This window comes from Notolabrus celidotus, chromosome 13 (assembly GCF_009762535.1).
Source record: "Notolabrus celidotus isolate fNotCel1 chromosome 13, fNotCel1.pri, whole genome shotgun sequence".
In the NCBI taxonomy this organism is placed as follows: Eukaryota; Metazoa; Chordata; class Actinopteri; order Labriformes; family Labridae; genus Notolabrus; species Notolabrus celidotus.
This window is the reverse complement of record NC_048284.1, coordinates 22,971,441-22,985,280: the sequence shown is the minus strand read 5'-3', so window position 1 is coordinate 22,985,280 and position 13,840 is coordinate 22,971,441. Positions and strand designations below refer to the sequence as shown.

At 39.6% G+C, this 13,840-nt stretch overlaps 1 protein-coding gene across 2 annotated transcripts; it reads right to left on the bottom strand.

The window, feature by feature from the left end:
• Positions 1-2,186: 2,186 nt before the first annotated feature.
• On the bottom strand, positions 2,187-13,521 carry fermt1 (fermitin family member 1). Of its 2 annotated transcripts, XM_034699831.1 has the most exons (16): positions 13,336-13,521; positions 11,505-11,659; positions 10,776-10,873; positions 10,050-10,185; positions 9,784-9,921; positions 7,341-7,524; positions 7,122-7,224; positions 6,876-6,983; positions 4,927-5,058; positions 4,699-4,748; positions 4,097-4,221; positions 3,603-3,709; positions 3,253-3,477; positions 3,016-3,140; positions 2,779-2,920; positions 2,520-2,693 (listed from the first exon to the last, which is right to left on the bottom strand). In XM_034699831.1, the coding sequence occupies exons 2-16, from the start codon at positions 11,653-11,655 to the stop codon at positions 2,520-2,522; spliced, it is 1,998 nt and encodes a 665-aa protein (XP_034555722.1). In that variant the 5' UTR covers positions 11,656-11,659; positions 13,336-13,521. The 2 variants fall into 2 exon arrangements, with proteins under 2 accessions (XP_034555723.1, XP_034555722.1); XM_034699832.1 differs by lacking the exon at positions 13,336-13,521 and having other exon boundaries at positions 2,187-2,693; positions 11,505-11,655.
• Positions 13,522-13,840: the final 319 nt, after the last annotated feature.

The window sequence follows — 13,840 nt, the reverse complement described above, 5'->3', positions numbered from 1 at the left end:
TAATGTATTTATTTCAACTTATTTATGCATCCAGAAAAAAATGTGTGATGCCTTTTCCAACAGTGGGTGCTGCAGCACCCTCAGCACCCTCAGCACCCCTACTTCCCACGGCCATGGAAGGAGTTGCAACAACAGTGCAACAGTCATAAAGAGTTCATTCATTTATTTATTATTACCAGAGCCGTGGGAAGTGGCTTTATGTTGGGGATGCTGTAGTAAGAGGTGCATTTTTTTTTCTTTTTGCATTTAGGTTACTTATGCAACTGATAGGCTATAGCGCACATACATTTTATTTTTATTTGTCTGGTTTGAATACAAGCTTTCAAGAGAACTTTTCATTATAAATTCACAAATTGCACTTCCATACCCCGTTGTACAGCAAAGAGCATACAAGCCAAACCTGGTAAAACAGGCCCCAAAGACAGTAAAGCGCATTGAACAGAACTTATCCAAATACATTTAGTTTTTAAGCAGGCACACACACACAGGGCCCATGCATCAGGTTATTTTAAAATGAATAATTATTTAAAATTGCTTTAATTATTTCTCAAATCTTCCTCAGGCATTACATTTTCAGAAAATAATACAATGGGAAAAAAACTGATTTATTGTGTTAATTAATGTATTTGCTTCAACTCATTTATGCATCCAGAAAAAATTGTTTGATGCCTTTTCCAACAGTGGGTGCTGCAGCACCCTCAGCACCCCTACTTCCCACGGCCATGATTATTACAGTCTATGGTTTATTCATTTACTGTAGGTTCATATGAGAGGGCGCCATAAAGTTTTATACTATGGTGAAGAATATGTGCTTTTTCAGCTGTAGAAGAATGATGGTTTACATAACAAAGATGTTTGTTGAAATTTTTTTTTTTATGTCTTAATCTGTTTTCACACCAATTTTTACTAAATATCATCAATCTGTGTATTATTTAAAATCATTTAAACATGTATTTTTCTGTTAATTTGTTTGTTATAAATAAGTGATTCTCAAATGGGGGTACGCCACCCGTAGGGCTGCGTTGGAGTACTGCAAATTAATGACAAATTAAATAATTAATCACAAACAAATGAAAAAATGAATGAATTAACTAATTAATGAAGGAATGAATCATCCATGCATACATAAATAGGTATGTATGTGTGTATATGAAGTTCTTTTTTTGGGGGGGGGGGGGGGGGGGGGGGGGGGGGGCATGTATTTTTTTCACCCAGAAAGGGGGGCACCACAGAAACAATTTTGGGAACCACTGCTGTAAAACCATGTGCATACATTATTTCCTAAAAGAAATTCTCAGCCATACAAAGAGGTACTTGGCTGAAATTGTTTCTGAAAGGGGGGAAACAAGCCAAAAGTTTGAGAACCCCTGTCATAAATGATATGCTGAAAATGTTAAGCCATACTGACCTGATTTTCAAGTGTAGAATTGTTTTCATTGGATGACACATTCCTGAACACGATACTGAATTCAATGTGAATTTTCTAACACACAGTTATATAAAGGAATAAACTCAACAGCTTGCCTATCAACATGGGAGCTGACAGTGCTGGATTACATTCCAACACATTAGTACGGTTTGTAGTGCGCAAACATGGCAGATGTGTGACTACGTCAATGCCTAGCCTGGGTGGGTGCATTTTATTTCCCAGCATGGGACCTCAATCTGGTGTTTTATAACTGCTTTTTATCAGTGTGCCAGCTCCACCTTCCCACCATAAGTGCACAGCAGTGTGGCAGTGAGGCAACAGCAGAGCATCCTACACAACTCAGGATACAACACGATATGGTCAAATTGGGACAAATGATACAACATGGGAGACAACTTGAGTCACAGGGATGTCTCAACTAATTTTAAACTACACGCAAGTCTTGGTTACTTCAGTCCAACCCATAAGTTTGACAGGTTATCTAAGATCAAAATTACCACTGTAGCTGTTTTATTAAGCTTTCTTAAAATTGCGACTGTGGGCAGCAAAGTTTGTAATATTTTAATAATAACCAGGTGTAATTAAGCATGCTGTGCTGCCAATATTAAACTCAAATGATGCCATTACATAAAAAGACATGTGCAGCCATCTTGGAGGATACGAAAAACAACCACTATTGTGTCAGAATTTCACTTTCGATGTGAAAACTCAATTTTGTGTTTTTTATTCAGCAAATTAAAAAAAGTAAGACATCTTGTGAGATAAAAAAAACACCCTTTAATGTTCTTTACAATTGCTTTTCTTCTGTTGTACCTAAAAAAAATCTTACAAATATCCATTCATCCAAGTTTTGAGAGAAATCTTGACTACATATTTACATCAACACCATTGTTTTTCTAGTGCACTGTTTATGGCAGGACATGTGGAAAAGTAGAATTTATCTGACTGTGATACAGTTTACATTTGTCATTGCAGTAATACGCTCAGTATTCAGGGTGGCCACTGTTATAGTAGACGATTCCTGTGCTTTCACATTGTAACACGATTGCAGATGTACTATGGGAAAGATTTAAAAGGCTCGTAGCTTTGTTCACTCTTGGCCTCCAGTGAGTTTATGGAACAAGTCCTCGTCTAGTGTCTCGTTCTGGTCTTTCGATCTTGTGGAGAGGAAGATGTAACCGCCAATGAACTCATGCACCACTTTGCAGTCGCAGCTCTGACAGCAGAAGGCTATAGACACATTCTGGTCAAACTCTATGGTCACCTGGAATAACACACAAACAATAGATTCATATCAGTCAAATAACAATGTTTGTAGGTCACAACTTAATAAACGGGTACAACAGTACCTGTCTAATTTCCCAGTTTACGTTCCACTGCTTCATGTTGGCAAACCTCCATGTGGTGATAGGCAGACAAGAGGACATGTCAATACGGATCATACGGTTGTATGAGATCCCCAGAATCTCGTCCTTCTTACTGCCTCTGAACCTGAAACACCAATGAAAAAAGATAACCTCTCAAGCGATATTGTTTGCATTTTCAAAAAATGGCAGACGTTTGGTCACTAAATATGTGCACTGTACCTGACAATGTAGTAGTTGATACCAAACTCTGGAAGTGACTGCCAGGCCTGGATAAAACGCATCTTGGCCTCCACCAGTGACAGCCGTGTAATGTTCTGATGGGCCTCCAGGATACGTGCTGTTAGCTTAAAACGACCACCACAGGCAGATTAAGCAAACATATTAAGTAATAACAGTGATGCAACATTGATAGCTGTTGGCAAAGTCAAGTATGTCGGCTGTAGCCTTTGAACCAACCTGTTTGGTCTTGTGCTTCTTGGCGTAGCGTGGAGAAACAAAACATTCAGCGTTCATCTCCATAGCATCAATGTCAGGAGCTGCCTGACCAGGAGGGGGCGCCAGGCTCTTCATTTGCAAAAATGACTGAATGTTCTTCACCTCTGACTTATAGGAGCTGTAGGCCATTGTCTTGCCCTTAGAGGCCAGGATACACGCAGCTTTCCATTTGGCGTATTGTGTTTCCTGTAAGATGGGGAAATTATATGTCAGTTACAATACCAGTACAATGAGAAAGTGGAGGAGGAATTACAGGTTCTAACATGAAAATTATTGCAATTAATGCATGTGGATATACAGCTGGGCCTCACATTGTCACATCGGATGTACACCTCATTCATCCCGTCAGCAACAGGGAGCAGGAGCTTGATACCGAACTTCTTGTCTGTCACGTTGACATCAGGGACCACCTCACAACCTGCCAAACAAAGGGATAGTTTGGATTTTAATTACTAAAGAAACAGAGCAAGATGTAGGAGATCTGCTTGTATTTTCACAGACTGAAAAAACAGCTTGCATGCATTGGCACCTCAAGGAGAATACCACTGAATTAAAATGAGGCCTTGATTCTAAATATTTTAGCACTTTTCTTTAACCTGTAGCAAGAAAAAAGTTTCTTTTATCATATTTCTTCACAGATAACAGTGTATTATTGAATATTCTATGTGTTTTAGCCATTATAGATAATCTGGTATGCACAGGGGGATGCACAAAGACATAATCCTTCTTCATGGGTATGCTTGAAATAAGGGTAATTAATCTTAAACATTACAGTAGTGTTTTCACACCATTGCTTTGCACTGACCTCGGAGGTGAAACTGCTCTATGGGTTCTCCATTCGAGGTTTCTTTGTTTTTGTAGTAAGAGATGGTTGTGTCCTTGAATACAAACCAGTACTCTTTGTATGGCCGCAGCGTTAGTCTTTTGGGCCTGAACAGAAAAACAAAAAATAAATCATTGTTTTGCCTGCCATACTGTTCATAATCTTAGATGAGCAAAACACAAAACACTTTAAGCAAACATCATGAATGTTTTAGAAGGTTTACAAGATCCATTTCTAAATAGCCTGGGCCACACATTCAGGGCAGTGAGCAGCTCAGTAGAAGGTTGTTCCCTTTAATCAATTCTTTTACATCCTTGAGTCTGTTTAACAACCCGGAAACGATTTACAGCCAGAATGGGAGACATAAATAGACACAATCAATTTGTATAGCGAATATTTTATCCTTTCTCATAAATCCCCTCATGGCTGCTCCAAATTTAGCCCCTAAATAAAGTTGATTAAGAGCTCTAGACAGTTCAAAGTTGAAAAGGCAGCCAAGGATTGATTTCAGTTACTTATATGTGGGTCCACTTCAGTTATAAACAATGAAACTTTATACACAGGTTCAATAAAGGTGGGCTTACCTAAACAGGCGGAGGGAGTCTGCCAGCTCTGGAATGTCTGTAATGTCTTCCTGGGGGAGGGACAAACAACTGTCAATTATCCTGTGTCTTCTCCTGACATCACTGTGTTAAGACATGCAATCATCAGAGGCCTACCCATCACTCCTGCTTTAAAACAGGTGTTCTACTCGCACTGTAAAGACACGAAAACCTGAAAATTACAGTCAATATTCCAAAAAATATGTTTACCAGAATTCTGTCCGTGAGTCCACCTTCAAGAGTCACCTCCAGGTTGGACAGGGCGGCCTCCACTTCATCTATTTCTGGCTCATTGGAGTGGTCCAAGGGTTCACTTGAGATGGTCAGTTTACAAATGTGATACTGAAACCAAAGATAGAATGTTTGTACTCCATAAGTGACAAAGCTCTACTTTCCCGGTAGCAATGATCAAACATTTACTTCAGCAAGTAGAACTCATTCTGAAGTTCTCCGACATGACTTAAGAGGTTATGCAAGACTGGCATGAGTCAGAGGGAGTTCTGAGCACGGCCTTGTGTGCCAGCCGTTGCACCAATGTGTAGGTGAGTGTAACACTGATCTCCTCTTGAATCACCGTGATTTCTGAATCACTGTCCCAGCAGTTGCTCAATAACAGCCAAACAAATCCTAGAGGCATGGAAATTTAGACACAGAGACTATCAAAGGGTACACTTTGCCCCAGTTAAAATGATAATCATTTGTTTCTATGCATACATAGCTGTAGTTCTTATCATATTACTTTTCCTACTACTCATTCTCTCTCGTCCCCAGTGGGATTTTCCTCATGTTCAAGCATGTCCCTGCATGGATTTAGACACAGCTACACAACTAGAACTAATCACTAACTTCAAGAGTCATTGAGCTCTCATCTCATAGGTTCCTCTGAGTCATTGCCGTAGACAACCTGCTTCTGTGGACATGCCAGACTCCAGCTGCTACAACTACCACTATCTGTCTCACCACCAGTGGCGTTTCTAGACCAATTTTACTGGGGGGGCCAGGCTGGGGCCAAGGGTGTTGTCAGAGGGACACATTCAACCCTGACAAAAGAGACTGAGAAGGGCGAGGAACGGCTGAGAACAAATTGGCAAAACACCAGTGCATCCCTATATACTAGACATATATACTACTGTGTACTAGATCAAAATGCAGACTGACAGCAGCTGTTTGGTTGTTTACACTCAACATGAGTCCCTAAGTGCTCTAAGGGACTGGAACCAAGTGCCACATGCATTTGTTCCGTCTGTAACATCGGCGTGATACCGAAGCTTTTTTTATTGTATACTATTTGTTTGGTGTGGAGGGGGGGGGGCACAGGGGGTCAGTTTTACAGGGGCACTGGCCACTGCTCACCACTATCATCTCTCTCTCTCTCTCTCTCTCTCTCTCTCTCTCTCTCTCTCTCTCTCTCTCTCTCTCTATCCACCTCCTTTTATCCCTCTTTCCAACCCCAACTCGGTCGAGGCAGATGGCTGTCTAACATGAGTCGGGTTCTGCTTGTGGTTTCTGCCTGTTAAAGGAGGTCTAACCTTGCCACTGTAACTTGCTAAATACTGCCAGGTGCTCTGCTCATGGTGGATTAAGATGAGATAAGATTGAGTCATGCATGTAAGATGGGACTGGATCTTATCCTGTCTTGATGTTGGTCTTTGTTAATAATTTAACATAGAGCACAGACAGTCTAGACCTACTCTTTAGATAACGTTTGTTGTGATTTGGTGCTTTAAAAGTAAAGATTAATTGAAACTGAAGACTTACTCATGGTACACTATGGTGCCCTTTTGACAACTTTGGTTCCTGACTGCAGGAAAATCCAAATTTTTGAATTTAACCTTAAGTGCCATAAACCAGTTTAAAAAGAATATAATACATTTTAAAGGTGTTAAAGAATTTTATCTCAGTGTCTAAAAGCTTAATAGATGGTTATTTGTTATATTCATGCTTAAAATCCATGCTTTAGTATTTCACCAGTGATAACAAGTTCCATTTTACTTATTCAATTGATATAACTAATAAATTCTTTAAAAAAGTGTATTCATATGTTCAGTAACGTAATAAAATATAAACAGTGCTTACATTGTGTAAAACAAGAATCGAAATCGCTTGAAACATAGAAAAAATATCAAATGAGTGAATGACTGTGACATTATAAGACTTACCTGTAATGAAGCAAACATCAGCATTTCCTCCTCTGTGCAGTCTATCTCCTCCAGCAGGATGGACCAGCGTGCTTGTTCATACAGCTGTGTTATTCTGACAGCGTCATACTAAAGCATAACATTGAACAAACACACATATGTTCAAATTCAATTCAAACCTTCAGATCAAGTCTACCATTATGGTTTTACAGGTGGCTAACAGAAGACCTTTTTTTAAAAGGTCTCTGACTTTTCTGGGAGTCTTACTTTTGGGTTGAGGTCAAAGAAGACATTGTACTTGAAGCGAAGCAACAGCTTTTCTTCATCTTGAATGTCTTGCTCCATCAGAGAACGAGAGGAATCCAACCACCTGTGGGAACAAGGCAACAACTAAATATACATCATACAAATAACACAAATCTAATTCAGATCAACACGTCACATTCAGGTTTCACACTCATTTTAGTTTTACAAGTTTTTTTGTACCCTGCCATGTTGACTGCTTTATCCACTAGCGACAGCGGCTGGTACAACTTGGCCAGCTCAGCAGGGGGTAAGTTTGGCTGGGACTCAGCGAGCGGGTTTTCTCCAAACCAAAGGCTTGTGGCGGACACTGGCATCCCGTTCTCTGGGTCATAGGTTGCTGTCATGGTCTTACTGTACATTGGGCCTGGTTGAAGGAGAAATAAATGATGTACATCAGGTTTGCCCAGATCAGCATTCTTCAGTGAATTTAAAGGGATTATAAGGGATTTTTTAAACCTGAAAGACACTTAACAAAAAATGATTGAAATGTAAAATAAAAGTTTGGCTTAAGGAAAACAAATGATGCATGATGATACTTGGCAGGTAATAACTAGGTGCACATTAAACGAAGAGATCAAATGTCTTTATCATTAAAAGTAGCTATTTTAAGGTTGGTGTGTAATCCTTAGTGCACACTCAGTGTAAGATGAGAGAGTGCTTGAACGGGATACAGTTAGGAAACAGCAGCATACTGAACCATTCTTTCAGATCTCACTGATCAAAACGGCAAACTTTCAGATCTCAGCAGCACCAAGTATATGTCTCATTTCTTCTTCTCCAACCACAATTGAAGCTCATAGAAATCTGACACTGTCCCCTCTATGGCTGGACTAATCTAAATGTGTTGAATTAGTGGCATCATGTATCTCCTGACCTATGTTTAGAGAGATATAACATATTGGGTGGAAGGAGTGAGGATGACATGCAGCAAAGGACCCAGGCCCAGAGTTCACTAGGGACTGTTGCAATAAGGATTTTAGCATATGTTCCAGTGTTTTCTTCAATGTTGAACTTCCATGAGATACCATTAAAAATCAAACAATATCTATACCTGTTTCAACACCATGGCAACAGAAAAATAACTCCTGGGCACCCATAATGTTTCATTTTATGATTTTGGATTTTCAATCTGCACATTGTTCTGATCAGCACAGAATTAATCACTGTGCCAACATTTGACCGGCTGTTAATAGTAATGAAAGGCAAAGTAAATATAGTTTTCCTAACAGAGCTATATAAACAATATAAAATATTTCCTCTGGATAGTCCATCTCTGTACTTTATCTATGTATCTATGTTGATAGGTCTTTTTTTCTCACCATATGCGTAGGTGTTTTTCGATACTATTGAATGTAAAATCAAAGTACATTGTAATGTTTTAAAGAACATGGTATTGAAAAGTAGCAAAGTATAGAACATTCTGACATCCTTATTATGTACTGAGCTAAATAAACACCCTAGAGTAAATGTTATCAACAGATAAGACCTACAACAGTCAATGATGTAGCCAAATAAATCAATCAACCAGTCTACTCAGAATTCAGTCAACACAAAATCTGACCTGTGCCCCTTTGCCCCATGTCATTACCCACTTTCCCCTCTCAGTTTCCTGCTTTGTTTACTGTCCAGTCCTCTCAATAAAGGCAAGAAAAGCCCCACAAAGTTATCTCATTAAAAAAAAGACAAAAATGTTTACCGTGTGATACAATTACTTTTACGTTATCATGATAAAAGCAACACCTGGAAGGACATTTCAAATACTTGATTGTACTTTGAACATGGTAAGAATGCATTTGAGAATCACATCATTTTATCATATAGATGCATATTTCTAACATGAATCCAGGAAGACATGCGATAATCAAAGTCTTCATCAATACGAGATGCATAAACATTTGTCACATTAAATATTTTGACTTTCGGGTAGAGCACTGCTGAAACTGTTTCCTATAAAGGATGGCTCTGTTCAAGCATACATATATGTAAAATCTTTGTTCAAATGTACGATGGAGTGCAAGAATTGTCTACAGAAAAATGATCTTTTACACTTCCTGCACAGGATCTCTACTCTACAAGAGTTGAGCAACATTCCTAACACTAAACCTGCTGCCCTAATGTCACGACCCAGAAATGTGGAACAATGTAATTTACATTCCCTAAATGTTTGGAGTAAATCACTGATATACTGGGATCTGTTTGGGTAAATAGTGTGGGCCTCTGTTTGTACTGGTGTGCTTTTGTATGTTCTTTTAAACTGCCAGGGACTGCAAATCAAATTAACCTGTCTGTAAGAAGAAAACTGAAAGATCTTGGCAGCCACTACAAACACAAAGCAACAGTAATATTCATATTATATAAACTATAAACCATACCAAGCCTGAAAATGATACCAAAGCCATAAGGTATGACAAAAAAAGGAGGATGAGATATGTTTAATAATACAGGAACTATTACCATTTCTCTCCTGCAGATTCATCTTAATCCTTTCATTATCTGAGTACTAGCCTGGATCTTCTAAGCAATACTGCTGGGATACTTTTTACATAACAAGATCAAGTTCTTGTTTGATGTCTGTGAAACTTCTTTATAGCATTGTTAAAAACATCACTGTGTTCCATAGTACCTGTGCCTGCTGGTCCCCCGCTAAGTAGATCAATGTCCCAGATATCATCGTGTCCTGAGTTCTTGTCTTTCTTCTTCTTCTTTTTGGATGGATCATCTGGAGGCTTCAACAGGGACAGTTCCTCTGATCGTCTGATGTCTGAAGTGGAGTAAAAATTAGAGGGTGAGAGGAGTCAGGAATCATATGAAAGAAAGGTTAAGAATGAAGCCCAACAAAAGCAGCAAGGGCCACTGGACGATGCAAACAGAAAGGACAGAAAAACTCACTGAGTACTCGACAGATCTCTGCCACCGCCTTGAAGACCACGCTGGAGAAGCTGACGGTCATTTTGACTGTCTTCATGTTGGGGAGCTGCAGTAACAGGGGTTTGTGCTGGGGTGTATATCTCAGGTCAGCATCAGCCTGTGCAGAGTAATGTTTTTTAAATAGCATGAACAATACCTGCTTTATCCATTTAAATCTCCCTTACCATTATATTGCTTTGGAGATTATGACCAAATTAAGGGAACTTCCCTTGCTAGATTAACTTGAGGATATCATGTTAGAATTCCTGTAATATCTGTGGATTGTGTAAATAAAGGGTATACAGTCTGAAGTCATGTTCTCACTTGCAGTGTCGGGAATTGACGCCAAGAACTGAGGGTAGGTGTAGTATCGAGAGCTAACTTAGACACATAACTGTGGATTGTACTCATATTGTACACATTCTGCAATGTTTCAGAGAGAATTGAGCACTTTGATAATAGTTTTATTTGAAACCTTTTTTGGGCTTAAAGAATGCTTGGCTTTAACAGAAATGAGTAAATTATAAACCTAACAAATGTTAGAGGCTGGGATGTGAAAATACAACCACAGATGGCTCCCTCTCTGACATACAATGTTAGGGATTTTAAAATCCTATTTAGAATTAAAATTCTCAAATTATAACAAACAAAAGGTCAGCATAACTACAGAAATAAAGGAAAAAAAACACTTCAGTATCCTTGTAGTACCTGAATCCCATACTTGTCCAAGGTCCAGTGGGTTTTGAGCAGCCAGCATTTTCTCTGCTCCCACCACAGGGCATGATCTGACCAGTCCTGAGGAGCCTCTGCAGACACACAGATCAAACATGACTACCATGTTACTCTCATAATGCCACTTTTAAGGGCTTGTTATTCCACACATTACATTTGCTAACAACACACCAACTTCCTGTACCCACGTTTGTGTAGGCGGCTGAGCATGATTAAAGTGTGGTTTTATGAGTCTACCTGACATCATATTATGGTGCTGGGTTGAAATCCGTCTGTTGATGACAAGCTACTTAGTCATCTATTATGTCTCATGCTCTTTAAACCATCTCGAGTTACCCTCCTTATCATATTAGCTCCTCAGTGTTTACAGGGAACTATAAAGAGATATCAGGTTAGATGCAGGCTGAACTTTGGCCCCTAAGGCTACAAATGCCAAACCATTGTAATGAAACAATGGCATTGCAGTAGAAAAATCCAGGGCAAACAAGGGTGTGGCCTCATAACAGAGCACTTACAGCAGCAAAGGTAGGCTGAGAGTCTGTGCCTCAAACATGTTGAATGAATAGACACATTTCATCAGATAAACAAAGAAAAAGTACTTTGAATTAAACAATCTGATGATTCCAAAACGTTGCTGAAATGCACATATATGAGATGCTACATACTGCTAATGTACTTTCTCTTTTACAGTCTACTGATACTTACTGATCTTCTCCACCAGCTTCAGCATAAGGCCTCCAATATGCAAGTCGCCCTTCACCCGTAGCTTAAATTTCATGGACTCGTCTCCAGCTTTTTGATCCACCTGCACAGACAGCTCCCATGACGTTTCTCCATACTCTGCGGCTGTGATCATCGCCCTGTTGTAGAAAGACAAGAGTCAAAAGGAACATTGATTAAGACACTATTAGTTTAAGATACTCACGAAGGCACACCACAGGGAACACTGGAGGGGATAAACCATAGGGATAAACCCACCCCTACAAACCATCTCTTATTAATAACATGGTGGAGGAAATCCACCAAAATATGCTGATTCTTTCCTCGCTTTCTTTTGTTTGGAAGATTAGGAAACACCTGAGATGAAAACATGAGTCAGAGGATCAAGTGTTTCTCAACATCCTGTGGGAACATCCTAATGTAATCTCTGTTTCTTACCCTCCAACAAAACTGATTTTCACCACGCTTCCTCTGCAGTATCTCTGCAATGATACTGCAGCCCCCAAAGTTCTCCTCTCAGCCGAAACATTTATAAATAAGATATCAGTGAACACAAAGGCGGGCAGATGTACTGGTTCGGGCCAGCAGGAAGAATATGATGATACTGCAGAACGCACAGTACACACAGCAGCAGCTCTGCCCAGGAAGGCACAGATATGGTGGAGGATTGTTTGATTTAAATAATGAAAAAGACTTTATGGATGAAAGAAATCCACTAGGTAAGAAAGAGGAGAAGAGCGGAGGAGGTGCAGGGAGGGTACAGCTGTGGAATGTGTGACGAGCAGGGACACGAATCTGGTGCAAGAGAGAGACCATACAGAACCACAGTCTCCACACACACTGAAACAATTTCGCTTTATTCCACATCTGAAATGTGGTAAACAAAGAGATGCAAAAACTAGTACACACACCAGTCTAGACTGGGGGCATCAAAAGAGATACCTAGGTAGCTCATTGGAAGTGTATGCTGTGTAAATCTGTATTGCTGGGAGGCTAAGTTTAATGAGCACACTCTGGTTCATTGTGCTGCTCCCGCCCTGTGCAGCCGTAGGGTACAGTTAAAAGTTTGAGTTTGAGCTTGCATTTCAGCTGAAGGGAGGCTTGTCGGGATGTGTTGGAGAGTGATGAATTTACTCCGACAATATTACTCTGATCGAGGAAGAGACCTAAAAGTGGTGACAACATCACAGGGCTCATCCAAATGCATCATGAAAAACTTCTCCTTCAAAAACAACAACGATGTTTTGAAGAACTCTAACTCATTATCAAGTACTGAACTGTTAACTGCATATATGTGATTTCAATTTACATCAAATTCTTATACTCTATACAGTAGATGTGCATTTTAAAGATTAATTTCCAGAGGGCACTTAATAACTACAGCACAGGAAGAACACATCCACCCTCCATTAAAAATACAATAACACAGTCTGTATCTTATTACTACACAAATAAGAGTCATTGCCTAAAAAGCACCAAGCATTTCCCTTTGACGTCAAAATCTTTTTCACTGAGGGAAAATATCTGAATTAAGGAAGACAGTGGGCGCTGTGGCAACTATAATATCAAGTTTCAGGCCTCTTTTTTAAGCAACAAGCAGCAACACTGATTTAAGGTTTCATATAATGCAACATACTATCTTATTGAATCAATAACAGCAAAGTTAAACAAGTCATCCTTTGACCTCAGATGGACTCTTCTCTTTTTATGATGTGGTTTTAATTCTGGGAAATCAGAGTATACTTGATTTAAATCGCACTGGCTAACGCCCCATAATACTATCGCTGGAAGTCAATAGTCTCAAAACTTTTCTTACCTTTGTTAAAAGTTTTCTGTCGGTGAGTTATTCCTGGAAATATCTTGGGAAGTGGACTACACCAAGACGGAGGCTCCTTCGGGAATAAAACACGCCCAGTTCAGACAGGTAGAGAGGAGGAGGTGGGGACCGTCCAGGAACCGTCACAGGAAGTAATAGCAAAGCAGAGGTGGGTTGCTCTCTGGTGGGTAAATTACACGGTGTGTTATGTTTGGAAATGGACATGTTTTACCAAAATGTGAAGGTTTAGTTGTTTGGAGTTACATGTCAATGACTAAAATGTCTATTTCGCTTACATTTATAAGCAGACAGAGCGACTCAGTATCCACATGGTTATGTTTGTTCATAAACATAGCCCCAGGTGACGTCGGTGTATCTTTGCTATTACTCATTCAGGTAGAGGTGAGCTAGGTAGGTACAGTAGTTAGCTAATAGTAAAAAGGAAATGGTGCTCAGCTTAGAATCTAAACATTGTGTCAAGAGTGGTTTCAGCATAGTACACAGT